The 24,770-nt window shown below is 34.0% G+C and overlaps 1 protein-coding gene across 1 annotated transcript; it reads left to right on the top strand.

The window, feature by feature from the left end:
• Positions 1-17,582: 17,582 nt before the first annotated feature.
• Positions 17,583-20,603, top strand: LOC149566160 (uncharacterized). The gene is made up of 3 exons (XM_089819582.1): positions 17,583-18,000; positions 18,094-18,159; positions 20,019-20,603. The coding sequence occupies exons 1-3, from the start codon at positions 17,836-17,838 to the stop codon at positions 20,463-20,465; spliced, it is 678 nt and encodes a 225-aa protein (XP_089675708.1). The 5' UTR covers positions 17,583-17,835; the 3' UTR covers positions 20,466-20,603.
• Positions 20,604-24,770: the final 4,167 nt, after the last annotated feature.

The following is a 24,770-nucleotide window of genomic DNA, read 5'->3' as shown; positions in this document are numbered from 1 at the left end:
GAATTTTGAGACTACATACACTAGATATGAGAGTCACTAGCTATGTCTTATTCCTTTTGTTGGAAGAGAATAACAAGATCACTAGCTTCAAATATAGGGTGTGTCACTGCTATCTTTGCTAAGGGTGCTTCAATTGTAAGCTTCTTTGATAGTGAAGCTAACTTTTGTTGATTCTCAACAATAGAACTATGAGGAATAGTTGGAAGAGGCCTCCTTGGTGCATCTTTAGGAGGAACAAAGAACATTTCTTGAGCTATTTTCTTTTTTCAGAGCAAGTATCTCATTTGCTAATCTCTTCAATGTAGGATTCGTCCTTGTACTGGAGGAAAATGAATTAGAAGAATAATGACTTTCTTCAAACCCATTTTCTACAATTCTTATCTTCCCAGAAAGAATAAGATCATCTTCAATTTCAATTGCCAATGTTTATGCAGCTGCAAGAGTAGTCAAGGCTTCTCTCCTTAGAAAACTAACTTCAAGAATTTGAGCATTAACAAAGAAACACTTTAGATTGGCAGTTGCACGGTGAGTAGCAACTGAAATTCTTCGTGTCAATTTGTTGGAATGAGAAAAAAATTCATGCATAGGCACATGAGATAACTTCTTCAGTTGAGCAAGTTGGACCAACAATACATGGGCATCTTTAGGAGGCTTGAACCTTTCCTCAAACTTGGCTATGAGGGTAGCCCAATTTGTGATAGTACGTGATGGTAAATGATAAAACCAATCAACAACCACACCTTGTAGAGTTTTCATGAACAACCTAAACGACACATTCTCATATTCAATAGCATGAACACCACATGCAATGTAGAAATCAGCAATATGGTCATCAGGATGTTGTTCATCATGACCAAAAAATTTTGGAAAGTCCTTTCGTGAGCCATCAGGAAGATCATGTAGAGGTGGAGCTAGATTCAATGGTCCAAAAGTATTTCCCCAAGGACCTTGGTCCTTTTACATGTAGTTGGTAAATGCATGAAACAATTACAATGAATAATATTACAATAAAAAAGGACATGGGTATGCTTCAAATGAAAGCATCAGGCTCACAAATGTGCATTGTATCCCTAACAAAGTCACCAAAAAACTATTGGGTGGATATTTTGCAACCGACAATTTTGGGTAAAAATTCAATCATTGTTGTTATCAGGCACAGTCATGGTGGAGGATTGTGGTTGACTATTTTATATTGATAGGTTGGACACTTTGAGAGACAGATGCTCGGTTCATGGATGTGATCATGGTGCCATGGATTTTGGCATGACATGATTGGTTATATAGGTACATCATTCATGTTCATTAGCTTGTATTTTCTGCTTCAGTTATGGTGGTATATCTTCTTGGTTGAGGATAATGGTTATTTGGTTTCTTTTGAGGAGCTCATGATGTGCACTTTGAGTTCTTTGGTGGTTTGATGCCTTGGTTGATTTTCATGGTTAGAGGATGTTTTTTCATCATGATGTCATGGATGGCTTAGATACATGATTTAGTGGGAGCTTGTGACAGTGTAGGATTAGTTTTGGGTTTGGTTTGGATCTTCATGTAGGAGATGGATTTTATGATTCCATAGGTGACTTGGTACCACGGTTGAGTGGGAGTTGTTGGCATTGATATATTTATTGAGTATTTTCTAATGTTGGAGGTTTGTCTTAGATCCTATTGCTACAGAAGCCTCTTTGACATTTGCATGGTGCACTTGTTATCTTCATGGTGTGTGAAGATGGTTAGATCTTGTGGACTCATGGAGTTCTTGGTTATCTTCATGGTGTGTGGAGATGGTTCTTCATGGTATGTGGAGATGGTTTTCTTCATGATATATGAAGATGGTTGCATTTTGAGGACTCATAGGGTTCTTGGTAAAGGTACGGTTTATGCTTTTATTTGGCATGTTATCCTTGGTATGAGGATGGTTTCATTATTATGTCATGGTATACTCTTGATATGCATTTAGAGTTGTGACATGTTATAGTATGTTCATGTGGAGTATGTTATCTATTTGGTTAAGATGGTTTAGGTCATGTTGTCATGTTTATGTTCTTGAGGCTATGGTTGGAACTTTAACATTGATCTTGGTTTAGTTTCTTAGTATTGAGTACACTGATCATAAGCTGGATACTTCATGATATTGCTATGTTTCATTTGGAGTTGACATGGATTGATTGGTTACAGGTGCTCATGGATACTTAGAGATGATGGTGATGTTTATTTCTCTTGGATTAGAGAATTATTTGTTGGGATGGTTGATGGTTTCAGCAGGAAGTCTGAGGGGCAGTCACCTAATATGGACTTGAGAGGAGATTGTTCTTAGATGAGTCTTGGTTGGAGACTTGGGTATCTTGATGAGCATTCTCATTCCCCACTCTTGGTCTACTCAACAGTTTTCTACTTGAGAGGTATAGCCCATTATTTTTCTCAGGTGCATTATATTTATGTTTGTCTTTCATGGATATGGATCTTGAGCTATGGTACATGAGTTAGTTCTAGAGGGCTCATTTGAGAGATGGTTTAGCATTGGTTATCTCCATTTGAATATGTTTTTATGTTGGTTGAGTTTAGGAGATATTTTTATATTGGGCATATTCTTTGGTTTAGGAATGGGTTTATGAGTTTGATTTTCTTATGAGAGGCTTACATCCATGATTAGTTATATGGTATGGTTTGGGTGTTGTTGAGGCTTCTTGTTGGGGTTTTATGGAGGAGATCATACTTGCACAATTTGCATCTAGAGGTGTGTGTAGAAGGACATGATACAAGTTATGATTTGCATGGTTTCTCCGATCTTGGTTATCTTCCTGGATGTTCAATTTTTCCTACATTGGATTTGAGATTGGTTAGAGATTGTGATCACTGGTTTGTGTTCATGTATGTCATGTGAGAGATGACATAGTTATTCCTTTATCTCTTACCTCTGTTGGTTGTGGAGAACTTGGGAGAGCATTGGAGACTTGTTATGAGAGTTGTTCTTGTAGGATATCAGTTTATGTATTGTGGATGTCCTTGATACTACATGAATTCACTTCTTTGAGATGTTGTGAGTGGATTGGTTATAGATTTGACAATATCTTTTGAACCATTTTCACATAACCCATAATAGATTTGAAATAACATAGAATTAAAATTCACATGCAAGCGAATGGACAACATACCAACAAAATTGTGACACAAGATATACCTTGGGAAACCCTCATTGAGGGAAAAACTCAGCCTCCAAAAGCATCCATCACCATTTATTATTTAGCAAAATAACCATTGCAATACAACCATGGAAGCCTTCATGGCCATAGCCACAACCGAGCAAACTATGTGAACAAACATAAATCCACACATCCCATGCCATGCTTCCAACCTTCACAAATGCTCCTTTGGCTAACTTGTCAAGCCTTGTCTTTCTCAACTCTTGCCTTTCTAACTCTTCTTCTACAACAACTACCCTTGTGGCTACATATATAGTAGCAAGTCCCACAAAACCACCAAGTGGTATTACATAACCATGTGCTACCTAACCCACTGACTCCATATTTAATATTGGGGATTTAATTCTTTTCCCCAATATTAAATAATTACATGAAATATTATCTCAATGTTATAATACAACTCATCAAAAATATTCTATGGGAATCTTTACATGTTGCACATCCATCTAGGTACAACATTACATAATAAAATAAAATAAAATAATAAAATATAACAATATTATGCAATGCGTGCAACACCTATTATCTCAACAATCTCCCACTTGTTGTATACATTGCATAGGGTCAATCCGTAGCCACATAAATGAACAAGGGAACAATCCCTCCCAACACATCCACCATCATGGATCAAAATACACCAAGTGCTCCATCCTGGTACTTGCAACAAAATCAAAGTATCCAACATCTCGAACATGAATGAACTCACCTCCTATTATGGCACTGCCACTGGACATACATAGAAGTCATGCAAAGAGAAAGCCACCCAGCCTATTGCATTAGAAGACCATAAAATCATGTATAACCAATCATGTCATGCCAAAATCTAAGGCATGATGATCACATCCATGAACTGAGCATCTGTCTCTCAAAGTGTTCAACCTATCAACATAAAACAGTCAACCACAATCCTCCACCATGACTGTACCTGGTAACAACATCTCATCCCTTCTACATGAAGAAAAATCAGCAAATCATGTGACTTAGGACATAGATAACCCAAATCCAAGCCACCAATCTCAATATGAATCAATAATGAAAGATCAATGGGCAAAGACAACCCATAACCAAGCTATAAATGCAACTTGTAAGTATAGACCACTTACAACACTACACAACTTGTAGATCCAATAAGTCATCATACATATCCAAAACAAACAATGATAACCATATCATCATGAGACCAAACTAAAATATGAACCGAGTATACAATGACATCAAATCTTAAACCTCTAATGCCATAAACTCATAATGTTACCATAATCAAAATATATCTATAAACTGTTCAAATCAATATATCATCAAATAAATTATGCCAAACTTGCACCAAATCTGAACCAATGTGTAGAGCTCTCCAAAACCTTTCTGTTGACTACTCAAAGTCCAAAATACGACTTTGTATGCCCAAGTTATGCCCTAATCCGTGTTCAAAATAAATAACATCTGACTTTAGAGCTCTTAAACCTTGATAAACTATCAAAATCATAGAATCAAACCTACACCATGTTGTAGTGCTCTGAATTAGCTTTCCAACGCCTATAAGAACTCTAAAATCTGACATTCTGAGAAAAAGTTATGGCCATTTTACTAAGATAGTCTTTTTACCATTTTCAGTACGATTTTTCATTTAAATTTTTTTTTTGTGAAAAAAATTCTGACGGGATTAAATTTGACGGCCATCATGGGCTAAAACCAAAAAACTCTTTCATTTCCTCTGAACATAGCCAAACTAGGGCATATTATATATCAAAATTTATGGAAATGTCGACTTAGATCCAATGGTGAGGTTTGTTTTTACCCAAGAGGTCATTTCTGCAAGCTACCCCCCCAAAACCCTCATTTTAAATGAAACATCCAAAAAATTCTTTTGTCCAAAAAATCTCACATGCCCAAATCTACCAACATCCCATCATAGCAGCAAACCCAAAACTGTCAGATCTGCAATAAATCATTCATATATCTTGCCCTTTTCTTTTATCCTCTCATGCATTCCCATAGATTCAATCTAGGGTTACAATAATAAAACTATAGCTCTGATACCACTTGTAAGGAAACTTGGCAATAAAGAATATAACCATTTCCACATAACCCATAATAGATTTGAAATAAACACGAAATTAAAATTCACATGCAAGAGAATAGACAACATACCCACAAAATTGTGACGCAAGATATACCCTAGGAAACCCTCATTGAGGAAAAAACCCAGCCTCCAAAAGCATCCATCACCATGTATTATTCAACAAAATAACCATTGCAATACAACCATGGAAGCCTTCATGGCCATAGCCACAACCAAGCAAACTATGTGAACAAGCATGAATCCACACATCCCAGGCCATTCTTCCAACCTTCACAAATGCTCCCTTGGCTAGCCTATCAAGCCTTGTCCCACTCGACTCTTGCCTTTCTAACTCTTTTTCTACAAAAACTACCCTTGTGGCTGCTTATATAGTAGTAAGTCCCACAAAACCACCAAGTGGTATTACATAACCATGTGCTACCTAACCCACTGACCCCACATTTAATATTGGGCATTTAATTATTTTTCCCAATATTAGATAATTACATGAAATATTATCACAATGTTGCAATACAACTCATCAAGAATATTCCATGGGAATCTTTACATGTTGCACATCCATCTAGGTACAACATTACATAATAAAATAAAATAAAATAATAAAATATAACACTATTATGCAATGTGTGCAACACCCATTATCTCAACAGTTACAAAATAGGATGACCAGACACAACATGTGAGACAAAGTCTCTCCTACCTTAAAGGGAAGGCTCCCCCTTCTCACCGTTCCTTGGATCAACTCAAGGTAAGCAAGAAGTCAAGAGATTTTGTAAAATGAGTATTACCAATATCCTTTCTTCTTATCTTTCAAGAAAGAATCCACTTACTCATGGAGTGAGTAATGGGCAAGGTGAATCTCTAAATACACTTCTATCAAGAGCTAGAAATAGTGATACCGATAAACCTTCACTAACTCAAAGGTTAGCTAAAAATGTACTGATTTGGCTCTAAGTGCAATCATACTTCTATATGGAAAAACTTTACAATTAGGGTACAAAGACTCCTAAAAGTAAGAATACTTAGCTATTTTGTAAATTAAGAGAGAAGTATAAGCTACAGACAAAGCTTCTAGCTATATATTTCCACAACTGCTTCCAATCAAAGCTTCGGCTTTGATTGCTTCTTAAATCACTATATCTTTTATCGAACACACAATAATAACATGAATCAAGACAATAGACACAAATTATAGTAAAATTTTATAATTTTCTCGATCACAATTACTTCTAGACAAAGCTTCGAATTCAATTGCTTCTTTTATTCACTTTTCTACCAAATTCGTACTACACAATCAAAGTTATGCTTGCACAAATGTGGTAGAGCTTTCTTGTATACAACAAAAGATGATTTTTACAATGAGTGGAAAATCCTTTATATAGATAAATAAATTGAGAAAAAGGTAGAGGAAAAAGTGGGAACAACTCAACCAACTTTGACCTAGTCTAACTATAGAAGAAAATAAAGGGGTACATGCAATTGCACGTACAACTCGCATTACATCTTTACATGCACATGTAGCCCGCATTACATGTAATTACACATCTTCATGTAATGCATCCTCTTCAACTGAAAACATGAAAGAAGAAGAAAGAAGATGGAAGAGAATTGAAACTGAAGGGCTTGTACTTGGTGATGCAATCCTAGATGATCAAAGGATCAAAAGTTCCTGTACTTTGTACCGCTGCATTCACTTTGATAACCATGGTGTTGTGTCTTTTGATAACCTTTGATTGTGATGAATTGTTCATTGTCATGTGGAAACTTGATGTGATCTAGCTTGTCTTGCTCAAGTTATCATGAATTCTCCTTTGTAGATCAGCACAAATTGGAGTCTCTGACACTTTGAAAACCTTCTTGATGGTGTCTAGATGTAAACTTGAAACAACTTTCCATCAGCACCTTTTCCTTTTTTCTTTTTTTTCTTTTTGGAAAGTAAAGTGCTTGGCATATGAAAATGCATGCAAATGGAGAATGTTGATTTCCAAAATGTGACTTGGGCTTTCAAGATGTCATTGCAGGGAAAATGGTTTACATGTAAATGCAACATGTTATGAGGAATGAAAAGTGAGATGACATGTGAATGTGGATGGTGGATGAGCTTTTACATGTGAATGCAAATGGAAGAGATGCAAATCATGTAATGACATGGGAAATGGAAAAACATGTATTTTCTCATAGAGGCGTGAATGCATATGGAGAGGAAAGAATGAAAATGGTAGCAGAAAATGAGATTACATGCATGTGCGGATGGTGAATGAGATGGAAAACATGTAATTGCATTTTTTGAATGAGATGTGAAGTGTTGTGACATGGAAAGATGGAAATGGAATGTGATGATACTTTTGCATAAAGTGAAGCAAGAACAATTTCTTGGGAAAGAACTTGCAACTTCTCAAAAGTGGAGAAAACCGACAAACAAGCACAAAGCACAAAAATAAATGCAAAACAAACACATGCCTTTGGCAAAAGACTCAAACATGTCAATATGCGAAGCACTTCAAAGCTCAAATTCGAAATTGGAACTTGCGAAAGAACTAAAAACATGAAAATGAAAGAAAACTTCATATTTAAAGAAAAAATGCACTTTCTATGGCAAAGATTTTCACAAATGGCAATCGTCTAATGATTCCATGCATAAAATTAGGAAATATAAGCATGAATTAAATTACAAGAAGGAAGAAGTCCACTTACATGAAGAATAAGTGCCAAATATGAAGGAAAAAGATGCTCTTTATTTGAAAAATTCTTCAAAAATGGTGAGACCTTTTCAAATCTTGCAAATTTGAATGAGAAAGGGAAGAAAACAAGGAGAATTTGTTGCAAGAAGTCAAAACGTACCCTAAACACTCTCCAACTTCCAACATTTTTGAAGATTCAAGCTCATGGAACATTTTTAAAAAAAACGTGTTTCACCATGGATTGCAAGTAAAAAATTTTGGTATTTAAACACCAAAATATGAATCAAAATGCAATGTAATCACTCAATAAGGGAAAAATGATTTATCTCCATGCAAAAATGTTGGGTAAAAATGAAGATTTTCAAAGTTTTTCACAAAAACGTACCCTAGATTTGGACTCCCAAAAATGTTTTTCAGCTCATTAAACTCATTTTTTATGGAAGAAAAATGATCACCAAGAAAAAACACCTTGGATGCAAAAGATTTCGTTCAAATCCATGAAGAAAATCTTGAGTTATCGCCAAAATCAAATTCTTGAGGAGCAAGAACACATTTTCTTCTCAAAATTGGACTTTTCAATGAGCATAACACATTTTAAAATAAGTCTTTCTCAAAAATTGGACCTTTCAAGGTCATATGCATGTTTTAAAATATGTCTTCATGCAAAATCACACTTTTTGGAGTGCATTACATGTTTTAAAACATGCTCATGGGCAAAATCGGACCTTTTGAGGTCATATGAATGTTTTAAATTGTGTCTCACCTTTTTGATGCTTAAGCACAAAAACTCTATTTTTCAAATCATTGCATCAAAAGGTCCACTTTCATGAGCTTTTGATGTAATGGCATGAAAAGTATCCTCAAAAGCGAGTTTTATATGTAATGACATGAAAAGTTTCTACTTTTCATAGTTTTGACAGACAATTACACATAAAAAGTCCACTTTTGAAACCTTTTACCCATGTATTTCCCTTAAATTTATAAAAATGTCACTAAATGGGTCAAAAACAATATTCATTTATCATATTATTCAATATAATACATAAACATCATTTTAAAGTGACATTTAAATAAGTATTTGATTTTTAAAACCAAAAATTTAAAATGTAACTATATAGTTATATAGTTACTTTAAGTGAAAAATTAAAAAGTAACTCAACTTAAAATTATAACATAAAGTGCACTATAGTCACTCTAAGTTATAAATTTAAAGTAAAAGTAATTTTAAAACACAACAAAAAGTGAGTAAAATGTTATATTTTTCAAAAAATGAATGTCAAATTGAAAATATAACATCATATTTTTAATTCATGCTATTGCACCAAAAAGTCCACTTTTGAGGCACTAGAACGGGCATAACTCTTGACTGACAACTCCAATTGACCTCTAGGTTAGACCAAATTGAAGGGAAAAATGAAAGGCATAACATGAGCAAAACCAAAGGACTAAGAACAAGAAAACACAAACTCAAAAGCAAAGAATGGATTGTGAAGGCTTCAAAAATCAAGCAAAGGCTTGATAGAAAGCAAAACAAAAAAGGCTTGATGAAAGCCTTTAGTTAAAGGATTCATTATATCAATTTGTATTGATTGGTTGATCAATACTAACCAATTAAATAACGAACTAAACTCAGAGAAATGTGAAACTAAGCTTGAAAAAGTTTTGTATTGTTGCCAACATTTTGTGGTGACAAAATGTATGACAACAATACCAACATCACACATTCTCAAATTTGTGCATCAAACACCTTTATTTCATGAGTCTATGAATATTGATTGCTTCTCTTTACATTTTAATCTTATGACATCTAAGAAATATTCTATGCTTTATTCCTATTTTAAAATCATTGTCTATATTATGTTTCATGTGAATTGTAATGATGAATGGTTTCTTTTTCATGATCACTTTACTTGACATTCCTATATTACTATTATATTGCTCTTGGTTTGTGACATTGTTAGCTTATGCTTCAAGGGCTCATTGTCCTACTTTATGAGCAACATAATAGTCATTTCCCTTGTCTCTTCACTTGGGGGGGCAAGGGTCCTATTTCCTCTTTCTAGCTATGTTATTGGATCCATTATCTCCCTTTCTTGACTTTCTTTCCTTGTATAGGATGATTTTTTTTCTTGCATTCTTATGTTTTCTTGAAATTGTATCTCTTGTATAAATTGAAACCCCTTAGGGAGACATAATGATTCCTTCCCTTCTTCAATGCATCCAATATCCTTTATGAGTTTTCTTTCTATTAGGGATTATATTGGATTCTCTTTCTCTTTTCTCTCTAGGATCTTTTATCCCTTTGTTATTTCTTTTTGTGATAACTAAGTAGGAATAATGTGATATCCTTTCATCTATCTATCTCATTTTTGTATAGATTTGTATTGTTTAATGCAACATTCTTATATATGGGTATGTATTTTTTTTACATGCATGGCTGCATTTTTTGCCTAATATTTTTTTAGAATTGTCATCATTCATCCAAGAATCCCTATTTCACCTATATATATAGGGGGGTGAATCGATGTATTCTTGTTCTTCTTCCCTTCTTCTCAAAGATTTTATCTTAATCAATAACTCCTCTTAGATGGACATCTTGTTAGTAATATTTCTCCTTTTGAGGATCCTCTTTCCATAAGCAATATATCCTTTTCACGATATTTATGTTCTTATATTGTAAGAGTTAAGGTTCTTCACTATAAATATAGTCTTCATTATTGCTTAAAGGATATCTCCTTCTTGTGTAAGTAGGTATCCTCCTTATCTTCCTTTGCAAAGAGGGGGGCATACATAGCCCCTCCTTGTACATAGTCTTTCTAGCATGGGGTAGAAAATAAGGATACTAAGCATGGTTTAGAGTACTTTAGCCCTAGATGCTAGGTATCCTTTCCAAGTCATTCTCGAATCTATGCATTGTTACTTCATCCCTTTTTAGCATACACAAACAAATGCTAAAGCTCATAATTGGTAACACGGATAAACTTGCTAAATCTCATTCATGGGTAACACATTCAAATACATATGTGCTAAATCTTATATTTGGGCTATGCATAACAATTTTATAAAGTCTTATATATAAGTAATGCATTCAGGCACAGTATGCTAAGTATCATACATGGGTAGCACATCTTCTTACACGTAACCATCCCATGGTGATACAATGGATGGTGATCTATGGATAGAACTTTGGTGGGTTGACTTGAGCTTACCACCCCATTAGACTATTTCAATGTCATATTTTGTAGTAGCTCTCTTGATGATCCACAATAGGGTGGGCAATCTACTAGGTGAGGTAATCACTTTATTTTTATTTTTATTTTTCTCTTTTTCTTTCATACTTGTAGATATAGATCCTAAAGCTATATTATTAATGATGTTTCCCTTGCATTTATTATGTCATTACTTATGCTCTGGTAATAGCTTTCCAAATATGATATTAGTGGGTGAGATGTTTCTTTGGTTGAGATCTCTTCCAATAGTTGATTTGGGTTTCTAGTACTAACCCCTTTGATGTATCTTTAGCTTTATTTTTCTTTGCACCATAGTGCATGTATGTGGAGTAAGGACCCTTATTCTTGGGGGTTTGTTCTCTTTTACTAATTTATGTCCTATCTCATTGGGATTCATCAAATCCTTCTTCTCTTCATCTTCTCTCTAATTTACCACAAGTGTGGATTGATCCACAATTTTGCTAAAGTGAGAGCTAAATGTATCATCTTGAATTGGAAGAACTCCAATTTGATGAAGGAACACATATCTAATGTGAGATCATTAATTTCCCCCTCTTTTATTTCTTCTTCCCTTTTTTGTCCCTTCTCCTAGGTGGAATTGGGGTTAAACCTAATAGATCCTCTCTGCAAACCCTATTTTCATGATGTTGATCTCAAGGTAGGATCTATTTCCCCTAGGTCCTTTTTCATCCACATTTCTACTAGGAATCTTCTCCTAGCATTGAAATAGGGTTTCCTCATAATTTGGGCATGATTTCCAAACTCTAAGACCTATTTTGGGGTCCCCAAATTGTCCCTAGGGTTTGTGCACTTGGCAATCAAGGGTGCAATATTCCTTTGATGTGTCAGGGGCACACTAAACCCCTCTCAAGCTAATCAAAGGTGCATTGCACCCCTGATAGGGCCCAATTTGGCCCTTTTTCTCTAGGTCATGTGTTTCAGGTAATCAGGTACAATCTCCTATGATAGTCAACCCATGGGAGTTAGTTGATTCTATGCCCTTTATAAACCCTTTCATTTTATCCATTTTCATATCTCATCTTCAAGTGTTCAAGCATCCAAATTTTCAAATTCCTAAGCTCTCACAATCTCAAGCATTCTTCAAGCATTCAAGGCATTCAAGTTATCTCTCCATTTAAGATCAAGCATTCATGTATTCAAGCTATTGAAGCTATTGAAGGATTTTATGCAAGATCTACCAATCCAACATTCAAGATCTCCCTTCATACATTCAATATCATTTGTTGCATCTTCTACATTCATCCTCTCGAGATTTACATACATCGACATGCATTCCTATGGTAGATTTCAAGAACATTCATTCATGAATGTTTTGATGTCACTTTGATTTCCTTTCTAGGGTTTTGAAGTTGACTAAAAGATATTACATCTATATACTTGATTACATTCCAAATTCAAGATCATATTCATATATTTACACTACTTCATGTTAGATTTATCACTACTACTTTCTAACATTGTATTTCAATTATTTCAAATCAAGGTTAATTTCTAAACTGGGGTTTTACCAAGGCAATCCCCCCCCCAAACAACAAACAAACAATATCTTATTTTACAGGTTTTGAATCTCAGATTGATGAACAGGTTGCAGATTTGGATACCCTTTTTGTCATTTATCATAACTACAAAATTAGAATCAGCGTTGCACATATTTGATCAAGGTCACACAACACTCGTGATGCTCTAGTTTACCCCTAAAGATTCCATCAAGGTCACATTGCACCCCTGATTTAACCAAATCACCCTTGATTTCTCACTAAACAATTTATGGATTTTGTTTGTAGCATAGTTTTTAGACTAGATCTTGGGATCAACCCTTTTAAAGGTCATTTAAAAGCTCATTTCCCAGTTTTCATCTCATAAGGTATTTCATCTTCCTCTCATTTCCATAAAATTTATTATTTCATCGTATCATTATATCTCAGCACTACATTGCATATCTTCTTTCTTAACCCTCTTAAGGTGGAGGTGAGAGGGAATTAAACCCAAGTTATTCATCCCTTTTGTATTAGGGTTTTGTATTGGTACTTCCTTTTGTATCAATCTAACCTAATCAAAGGGGTGGATCTTGGTCTTCCCCCTTCTAAATGTGTAAGGGTGATTGGTTCACTTTTACCCCTGCACAAGATCAAATGATTAAATAAAATAATATTCCAACTAGATTTGATTATGAGATAATTAGTGGATCAGCATGATAGCATTCATTTAAGATTTTATATCTAATCATGTAGACTTCATAGACAAGAGAGCTTGCATGTTTTTATCAATTTTATATTTTAGGTGATTAGGATGCTTGTGAGAATAAATAATCTGTCAAAGATTAGAAGCAAGGATAATTGAAACCTTCTCAAATGTATGAGAAATATGAAACAACACTTGAAGATAATTATGAACTATTTGTATCAAAGGATTGTGATCATGTTTTAGATCTTGCAGAAGAATGTGGGATGCATTTGAACCATCAAGTGTGCCCTAAGGGGTCCTAAGACCCCTTAAGGCACATTTGATGGCTCAAATGTGTCTAAATGGGTTATAAGGGGTCCTAGTGTATCAAGAGGGATATTGAGACCCCTTAGGACCCCATATGACCCCTTGGGACACATTGGAACCATCAATTGTGCCCTAAAGGGTCGTAAGACCCCTTACGACACACTTGATGGCTCAAATGTGTCTAAATGAGTCATATGGGTCTAGTATGTTGAGAGGGACATTGAGATCCCTTATGACCCTATATGACACCTTGGTATACATTAAAAGCATCAAGTATGTCCAAAGGGGTCTTACAACCCCTTAGGGAACACTCGATGGTTGTAATATGTTGAAAGGGGCCATAAGGGGTCCTAGAACTTCTCAAAAAGGACATTAGGAGCCCATATGACTCCTTGTGACACATTATAACCATCAAGAGGGTTCTTATGACCCATTAGAGAACACATGATGGATCTAATACTACTCTTCCACCAAATCTAGATTTTAACCCTTTTGTGGATCTAAAGACTCAATCATGAGCCCAAAGGATTGGCCAAGAGAAAATTGTGATTGTATATCAACTTATTACAAAATGTTTAGTTAAGGAGAAAATATTATAGTGATCAAGAAGAAAACTAGCTATGGAGAATATGGTTATTAATTATGTTAAGAATGTGACTATTATGAATTACTTAGGATTAAGAGACAAAGCCCACATGGCTAATGAGAAAGAGTGGGAAGGGGTTCATGGACCTAATAACAGAAGTTATAGATAAGGACTTGGAGAGCTAGGAAGGGGAAAGCGAAAAAGGAAAGCACCAAGATTTGCATGTGAGCATGTATCAAATGATGATGATGAATACTCACTATCTACTAGTAGCTCAAGTAGTCACAGAAGATCTTATGTACAGATGTACTTAGAAGAAAAATTTTTAGATAGAGAAGCGGCAAGTGTTGTAGAATTATAAATAGAGCACTATGAACTCTATAAGTCATCTCTCTCTCTCTCTCTCTATATATATATATATATATATATATAGCTTATGGTTTTGTGTAACCTGATGGGGTTATGGAACACTAGATGCAATGCTTTTAGTTCTTTGTAACACGATCACGTTATGGTTAAGAAATTATATTTTAACCAATCATAACGTGATCATTTCATGAGTAAGTTAAAACATGATGCGTTGTAGCTAAGATGAAATTTTCTAATGTTACTTTCTTGGCTCATTAGCTAACCAAGCCCCATTTTGAAATTTGATGAAAAGTACACATAACACAATCACATTGTGTGTAATTTTGACTCTCTTTTTCTTGGTGTCCAATTTTTTGTACACCATCTTGGTGTCCACTTTTTTGCAAACCATCTTGGTGTGCACACCCTTAAACTAAGTCACTATACCATTTCAAGGGACAAATTTATAAACATTGAAATCATAGATATACGCATCTACATTCCATCACCATCAATCTCAACATCTAAAATGTAACCACTCATTTACTCATTAAAGCAATTCATCTTAACTTCACTAATTCATTTTATCAAAATTAAATTAATTAATTTGAATAAATCATTTTCCCATGAATATTCAAATATTAACTCACTCCAAGAAAACACATTATCTATAAATAATTTAATAAAAATATGGTATAGACCCATAATTATTAAACTCACCAATGAAAATAGTAAACTAATCAATCAACATAACTAACTCATAAACAACTCATCAATTAAATGAGATACCTAGTTATTTGCCTCAATGAAAATGAATGCTATATGTCACATCTCCATGTCATTTCACTATCAACACGAGGAAACTTATGATCCAACACCTCAATTAAATGAGACAACTAGTTATTTGCCTCCATGAAAATGTATAACTACCCATCACCTCTCTGTGTCCATTTTAGTATCAACATGAGGAATCTTATCTTAGACATTGACCTTTCATCCCAAAATTTGACAAATATCACCTTTTGTAGGTTATTTACACAAAATATGGAACGCAAAGTTACTTGTCCATTTGAAAATCCACATACAATCATCTCTTAAGAAAAACGATTGAACACAATCCTCCAAGAGAACTTTGTAAAATTTATCATTGCATTCAACATATTTGTTTAAACAAGGTTTCAATTAGATATAGAATAGAATATTGATGCATATTTTTAGTCTTCATGTTATGTTTTCTATATGGATTGAACTTGGTCAATATAAGAATGACAATATTTTTTATGATTAGTTCAAATTGTTCAAGGATGTGATTCAACTTGAATTTAACCATGAAGTATTGTAATCAACTTCTTCAAAAGATTTATGATGTAAATATATGTTCACTCATCATACAAAAAAGTCAAAATTACTATAATTTAAATGTTTCAATTAAAATATAAATTAAACATTTCATTAAAATAATAATTAATTAAACATAACAACACCAAGATTCTAAAAACACGGCTACTAAATATAGATTTCTTGATCAAATTATACTATTTTCAATTTTTATAATATATAATAGACATGTTTTCTACATTGTAAGAGTTGTTAGTCCCTGCCTTATATAAGGCAAGGAACTAATGTTCTCGTTAGTGCCCCTCAATTATTTTATGCTGAATAAACCAATGTTATATTATAAACTTTGTAACGTTTGATTTAAAAAATTAATTATTCTATGCTAATACATATTTTTTGATTGGTCAAACTGGAATTTCCTGGGCTATATTCTTATTTTCATGAAGTTTCGAGAGCTCTCATTTGGGTAACTACTCTAAGTGCACAACAAATAAAAATTAATTAGTCTATTCATATTATAATGACTGCATTTATGTCGGATTGAAATATGGAAGGATTTGACATGTGACCACATTGTTGAAATCATATCAAATTATGCTTATACCAATAATCTCCATTAGTATAGTGTATAAACTATAAAAATTGCTTCGTTGATACAGGCCCACTGCAATGAAAATTAAGAATTGATTGCATGAGTATTTTCGTACATTACTATAGAGCATAGTGTTTTGTTTGAGGAACACTAAATTAATATTAATAATAATAACCTATGACAAGCTTATCTCAAGCTTAACAAATTGCTCAAAATCTAATTTGTTTCTGAAGATGGATGTCGACAAAACTTCATGGGATTTGACACGTGGTTATTGGAGTTCTCATGAAATAATATTAAACTCTTTATTTATAATTCGTTTCATTCATGTTATTCATTCTTTCTACAAAGTCTTTTATCTAAAACAAATAATAGCTAATATGCTTTTATTTAAAAGAAAATACAATTTTTTTAAAACTTATAATTATTTATTTAAATTTAGTTGAAATAATTATTTATATAAATTAGTTCAAAGATTTGTACATATAAATTTAGTTAAATTTTATCTTTTTATGTTTTACGAATCATAATTTTTAGTGATACACATTATATAAAGATCTTAAACTTCGATGTTAACTTCATAAAATATTTTAACTCAATGGAAAAAGGGTTTCAAAAAAATCTATGCAACTAAATCAAAATATGCCCAAACTACAGAAATTTACCAAAAAGCTATGCAACTAAAACCAAAATATGCCCAAAACACAAAAATTGATTAAAATATTTCATAACACAAAAAATTGCAAATAGACACTATAAATTTGTAAGAACAACGTTACCATACTTTGACCTTTAAATAAAAATATTTTTCTTTTTAACAAAAGACAAGGACTCCAGCTCCACAGAAGCTCTTGTTTGTCAATTGTGTATTGATTTTTATTATTTATCCATACTGATCCATCATCAACGAAAGAAAATATTATAAGCTATATATGCTCTACCTAATCACTAGTTTTAGGAAAGCTTACAAGCCCGTGCACAAATGGCAGTAAACAGGGTGTTACACTTTTTTCAACATGGACAGCCAACCGCCCCCAAAGTTTTAGAAAATTTGCGCGGCCCCAAATATTCCTCCCCTCCCCCCCATGCTAATGGTAGATTAAACCAGATATTTGTTATGATATATTAAAAACAGGACAGCAGAGAACTATTTATTCTGCTGCGGTCAACAGACTAGAAAAAAAATTGTTAAAACATAGGACGACAACAGAGAGCTATTTATTCATCTTCGGTCTACAAATTAGAAGAAATTTGTTCATTCCTCGAGACAAAATGGCTCCAGAGAATCAGGCAATGAGGGCTTCATTTGGAGTATACAAACCTGTTGAAGGCTGCAGCATTAATGACGTTGTGACCCATGTCATTAGAGTCGCCTCTTCTTTGGAGACGGCCTTTGAAGTTAACATCACCATTCTCAAGAGCAACACCAGATCTTGGGTATGTTCTCTTCTTCTTTCTCTATAAAAACTTTTTTGTTGGGGAAGCACTAGTTTTGTCTCTAAATTAGCAGAATGATGTCCATTGTCTCAGGTTGCAGCTTTTTGTGAACAAAAGGGCCTGGCAGATCAGAAAAATCCATGGACAAATCTTCCACAGGTATTATTAGCCCATATTGGTATTTTATTAGCCTTGTTTACTTTCTATGTGATGTCAGCGATCAGTACAAGAAAACAATACATTTTGGGGGGGTCTTCATTGTCGCTCTGCAATTGGGATTTCCCATTGAAAAATAGGCTTGAATTTCAACCAAAAAAGAGATAATGTCAAAAGCTTTAATCAGACTAAATTGGGAATCATCTATTAATGTGACCATCTGTTCAGGCGTTGAATTTTATGGACCATGGCGCCTGTTTTGGGGATTGTAGACTCATTTGAACATAAAAGTTTTCACAATATCTCAATGAATATTCATTGAGTAGGGCAGGCAAAGGAGATATTCATTTAGTATATTCATTGGGATGACCCTATCTCAATGAATATCTCCTTTGCGGAAGGCTTTGATTGGTTGTCTCTGTAGGTTTTTTGAACCCAAAAAAAAATCTGTCAAGAAAGCCTTTGATAGGCTTCCTTCCTAAGTAGCCATGCACTTACAAAGTTCAATGGTAGATTTTGTTACATATTTCTATAAATCTTCTTCAATATCTGGATTTTAAAACTTTCTTCCACTGGTGCTTTGATCTTCTAATCTCCTTAATAAGTTTTCCCACCCACTCTTGTTCTTCCCTTTTCATCATTTCTAATAAAAATTCAAGAGATTTAATAAATAGGTGGATTTCTAATGTTTAAGAGACACGTAGAACATTCGAACTGTCCCTTTTTAGTTGAAGCAAACATGATCATCAAATTCTTTTCTTAATCATCTCAATGAAGAAACATGCTTCAGATTTTGTTTTTTCTGTTTTGTTTTCCAATCAACTTTTCCCATAGTGTCACTGTAATGAAGCCTGAAATAACCCTGAATGTCAGAAGCTACTTGCATTAACTCTGTAACACTGAGTTGAAAACTTAAAGTTCTGCTTGTGATCTTTCGATGGGGTATCATATTATTCCCTTTCACTTCAAGTAAACCTTTAAATGCATGATTTACATTTCTTACCCAAATTTTGGTCTGAGACAGAGTCCTTGCAATATCAAACCTACACCTTCAGCATGATCATTACATGTATGTGCAAATTTGCAAAGTATTTGGTAATGAAAATGTTTTAGATGTGTTGACAAGCTCCACATCTATTTGAAGAAGGTGAAAAAGTCCCTAGGAAATTTATGTATCCCAGGCTTAGGTCTAGCCTTTTGATACATACCCAATTTACGAGTCAAGAATAACAATCAAGGAGTGATGTACAAATGTGACCACCTTATCTTACTCTTCCTTGGATTTGAGTGATTATCAATCCTTGACAACAGGTTCCTCACATAAGAAGCTCCTGATGATAGTTTACACTATAATCAATTTGCAAGTATTAAGGTTTGAGTACTAGTCCCACTGTCTGGAACATTTGGACCTTTTAATTATTTTCCTCCCAATAAATGTTCCAGGAAGACCTATCAAAGCTAGATAGGCTCAGGTTTGGTCTTTCTAAGTTATTAGAGCTATTAGTTTTTCACAATCCATCAGAAATATTAGCTTGTTCTTGTGTAAGAATTTTTCATCAACATTCTGGATCACACTTCCTGATCCATTATCAGGATCCAAGTGTCATCTCTTTTTTTTTACATGGGGTGTCCCTGCGATCTAGTCCAGTGAACCAGCGGCCAATGTGAGCTATGGCAAGACCAGTCCCCCGCAGGTGAGATCAGCCATCAGTAAGATTTCTCACCTGTTATATCCAGGAGAGATTTGTACCCGAGACCATGGGGAACTACCCACAACCTCAAGCCGACTCATCTACCCGTGCAGGCTCAGCACAACAAACTATTATGCATATGTACTTGACTATTACTGTCTGATGTTGCAGGCTGCTGCTTTCACTAAGGGACTCAAGTGCCCTGTGAGAATGGTGGACTTTGGATGGTTTGAATTAATCTCTGGAGATCAAAAAAAGAAGGAAGGAAAGGAGATTTTACCTTTAGCAGAGTATGGTGTGGGGGACATTGTAAGTGTAAGGAGAATATTCACTAAAGGAGGTACAAAGCAGGAGAAATTGGTGTACTGTTGCCTTGCAGTACTAAGGGCCTTTTTCATGAACATCAAGGGAATGATGTCCTACAACTTCTACAGATCTCTTGATGGGAACAAAGTCATTGGTCTTGGTAAGTGGGAAAATAAAGATTATGCCTATGGCGTAATAAATAATCCAGATGGGTGCCCTGCAGAAGCTTATTGGAACAGCGTGGGACCAAAAAAGTTAAAATATGAGGTGTGTGAGGTGGTGTATGTGACCCAAAAACAGCTAAATCCATGATGGTGCAAATACTATATGTTGGTAGTGGATGCTTTTGCTTGTATTATATTTTTTATTGATTGCGCATGATTTTCACCCACTGCATTTTGTTTACTTGTTGACCCACTGTAATTGTTTATGTAAATCAGCTAAGAATCATATCGTTGTAAGTGACCCACGTTGCTTTACTGGCTCCTTTTTTTCAAAGATGTAGAAGCTTTTAAGTAAACATGTAGTATAGTGCAATTCCAATTCAAATTGTAAAGAATGCAATCCATACACACTCATGGCATGAAAAACAATTTTGATGACCCAATGAGAGTTGTTTGCTTTTTGAACAAGTGGTGGTGTAGGTAAAGTTTATTGATCAAATACAGATCGTCATAACGTATACAGTTAATCTCCACAAGTCATGCATAATATAAATTATATGGGAATTCTTATCAGTGGACACCCGTGGACTGCAATTACTTATTGAGCCATTATCAATGCCCTTATGATTAGATCGTAAGAAGGTAACTTTCTTAAAGAATAATCTATAATATATTTTGTTCTAGTGAGAGTTTTTTAATAAAAGCTTGAAGTCAATATATATATATATATATAAAATTTAGTTCAACACAATCTGAAAAGCTAGTTGATCTTCGAAAAAAAATTTTAAAAATCTTAAATACTCGATCTAATAAGAGTAGCATTCACTGTATCTAAAGAAAATATGAAGTTTATATAAAATAGAATGAGACAATATTAAGTTTGTCGAAAGATCCTCAACTCAACCAAATTAAGAAGTTTACATTTATCAATCTACAATAAGTTCATCCTAAAGAAAGCTCTTAATAACAAGGAAGAAACCAAAACATTTCCTAGTAGAAGAAACCCTAAAGTCATGAAGAGAGCCTAGCTTCATCTAGTATGTTGGTTGGGTGAGACCCGAAATCACTTCCTTGGCACTTTCTCCTTCTTTTCTTTTTCAATAAATTGTTGTCAACAAAAAAGCGTCCATTAATTTTGAATGAGGGAACATGGAAATTCTTTGTTACTTTTAGCAGTTTCTTCCCTTCCTTTAACAATTTCCTTTTGAGGACAAAACCCCTTTCTTTTCCCCACTCATTTCACATTTGTCTTGTTCTTCATATTTTTTAGCCTCCGCTTGAAAAGGAACATAACATTCCTCCATGAGATAACTTCTCCAGCAATCAACTCCTGAAGCTTTCTTAAACTCTAATCACTTTTGAAGAAAAACTATGTTTCTTGCAATGGTTGGTCTTCAAGTTTCAAATGCCCTTCTATCTCTCATAGACAATATTGCTTTGTTTACAACATCCAAACTAGGAAAAAGTAAGACCATTCAAAGTTTCATAGTTCACTCGTTACAAGACTGTAAGGTTGTTGTCCACATTTTCTATTGTCAACACTGTATCACCTAACAAGTTCTTTTTGAAGACCACTCGACACATCTACATAGAATTTGGTTTAGACATCCTCACAACCAACGAAATATAACTGAAAACCATTGGGATATCACTATTGACCTTAACACCTATGATATGTTTGTAAACAATCTTCCCCCATTATGTTTTTCTTTGATTTTAAAACTAAATCATCAAGATCATTTACTACTCTGCTCCACCTTTCTTGGGTGATTTCGCCCAAGAAAGTCATTTGACTTAAGCTGATAACAAGTTTAAAACATAGAGTGGACTTCATTCCCTGCAATCCTTGGATTTCTAAAAAGTAAATCTATTGAACAAGATTTGTAAATAACCCTTTCTTCAAAAGAACCTTTGAGAAGGACCTATTTTTTATGCAATGTACATGTGCCATCATAATTAATACTCTATTCTAAACCACACTTGTGAGATATCTAATTCATGGGCCATCAAAAGACAAGTTATCGTTATATTCATCCCCACTCGAAATCACATTACATCTAGATTGAACCATATAGAACAATATTATTTACAATGCTATGAAAAAATACATGTCATCCTAAAATAAATCTATTCATTCATCACTTTATCCATTTCCTTGCCAAGTTGGTCATCTAATCAACGTACTTCCTATCAATCTTTTGCCTTGAACTCTATATCTCACCTAGACAAATGGTCAACTTCATTTAAATTTGAATTTTGGAAATGTACACCCAAGTTCCAAAATAAGGATAGCATCTATCCTAAGCCACCTTTGAATATTCCTCTAATACATCAGAGGGCTTCAATTTGTATCTCATGAAATCAGTCCCACTTTCTTTACTAACCCTCCATAATGCAATAACTATTTTTTTCTTGAGCTTTTCTTAAAAAATTGAGGGGAACTATCCTTTAGATATCATAACATAGAAGGAACCAAGCTTCCTCTATCCTTTCAATAGTAACATTAGGATCTCCTAGGAAGGTCTAATCTTTCCCATTTTTCCAAAAGGAAGTAATTTTAGTTTGATCAATCTTCTCTCCATCTAATTTCTTGAATTGAGACATTGGTTTCCTCCCTTTCTTTTTTCTTAAGGACATGATCTAGTTTTTGTTTTGCTAATATCAAATGTCATAGACCCAATATAGGGTTCTCATTGCTTGAAACTCCTAAGGACTCGTTATTAATCTAATTTTTCCACCTAGGCTCTATTTTCTCGTTTGATTCAATTGATTTCAAAGTATCCATATCAAATTCCTTTATATGAAGGAATATTTTATATCTAAGTTTTCTTTACTTACCTCATTATTAGATCCAAGAATCTAAATAAAGCATAGGCACCTCTAATTCCTTTAGTAAAGATTCAACTTCTCATTGTACATCTCAATCTCTAGCCCTTCTTCTAGAAGGATTCTCCTTCTACCTATATTCTCCAAGATCCATCTAATGTATCCTTCTTTTTCTTGCTAGAATAATTACTTTTTACTCTTAATGGTAAGATTCCTCATAATGCCTAACACTATTTATCTGACATCCACATAATTGAGTAATACTTATAATCCTTTCAAATGGATGTGGATGTTGATTCTCTCTCCTTGTTATATTTAGATGATTCTTATAAAAAATTATTAAATAGATGGCACAATTTATGATAGAGGGGTCTTGTTGTCACTATAAACAAATAATATTATCCATTAACTTCCATCCCTAGCAACTTACAAGGTGTAATCCTCAACAACCCAATCATCACATAAAAGTTAGCATTGTTTAACACAACTTGATATTGTGTGATCCTCTATAATAATAAAACCTGGAGATAACCACCAAGGAAAAATTGAATTACATTTTTTTAATTATAACATTTTCAACCTATAAACTTATTTTTATGCTCTATATCAACACACTTAATAAGAGGGATCAAAATATTAAACTTGGCGAGTAAGTTCTCTCAATTGTTCATAACCACAACTTCAAACATGAGAACAATGTTCAAACAAGGTTAGCTTCATAAGTGATCTAAAAATTGAAGTAAAGCTTGTACGCAAAAGTAGCTAGAAAAAAAGGTTCAAACAAAAGGTAAAAGGTACATAAATTAAATTAATGAGAAAAAATAATCAATGAGCTTTGCCTATTGGTGTGAATGAAGTGTATCAATTAGTCAATCCCTATTAAGTCATATCAACATTAATTTATTTAAACTCACTTAGGAATTCTTAGGTCATTATCACTTTGTTCTTAGCATTTAGATCAAGGCAAATGCCATTATCTTACTTTTGTGTGTACCACACCTTAACCTATATGATTGTGGGCATGCCTACAAGTGGCATGAGGCCAATGCAAAAATTCAAAACTCCATTTAGCATGGCAGCATATGTTTCATTCCTTTTTGCAACCTCATAAGTGTTTTGGGAATGTACAATTTAATACCGATCAGTATCTTGGTTTCTTTGTGTTTCTTATAGGCCTTGTCAAAAGTAGTTATCAAATGTTGCACCTATAAATTTTCTATTTGAAGGAAAGGAAGGCACTCCTTATAGCATATGCCCAACACATGTCCTAGGTAGGGGAAATGAACCAGATACCACCGATGTACGCTATGTCACCACGTTAACCATTACCTTTCCCCTCAATTACCGCCCAAAAGCTTCTAGTACTTGCACACAAACATGCCAAAAATAATCATCATGAACACCAATTACCATTCACTCTTTTTTTCATTTTTTAGTTTTCTTGATTATTGATTGGTCCATTTGTCCAAAAAGTATTATAACGACTATTAGGGGGTCCTAATGGAGGGTATTGGGCAAATGTTTTCAAATTGTACTTTTAGACCACCTTGCACTCTACAAGTTCTAAAAAGAGCTCCATAAATGAGGGAAATCTAAAAGGTTATATTTAAGCTCTTCACTCACCTTC

The sequence above is a fragment of the Cupressus sempervirens genome, chromosome 3 (genome assembly GCF_028749045.1).
Source record: "Cupressus sempervirens isolate cs-2001-9-10 chromosome 3, ASM2874904v1, whole genome shotgun sequence".
Classification (NCBI taxonomy): Eukaryota; Viridiplantae; Streptophyta; class Pinopsida; order Cupressales; family Cupressaceae; genus Cupressus; species Cupressus sempervirens.
This window is presented reverse-complemented; position numbering and strand designations above follow the sequence as displayed.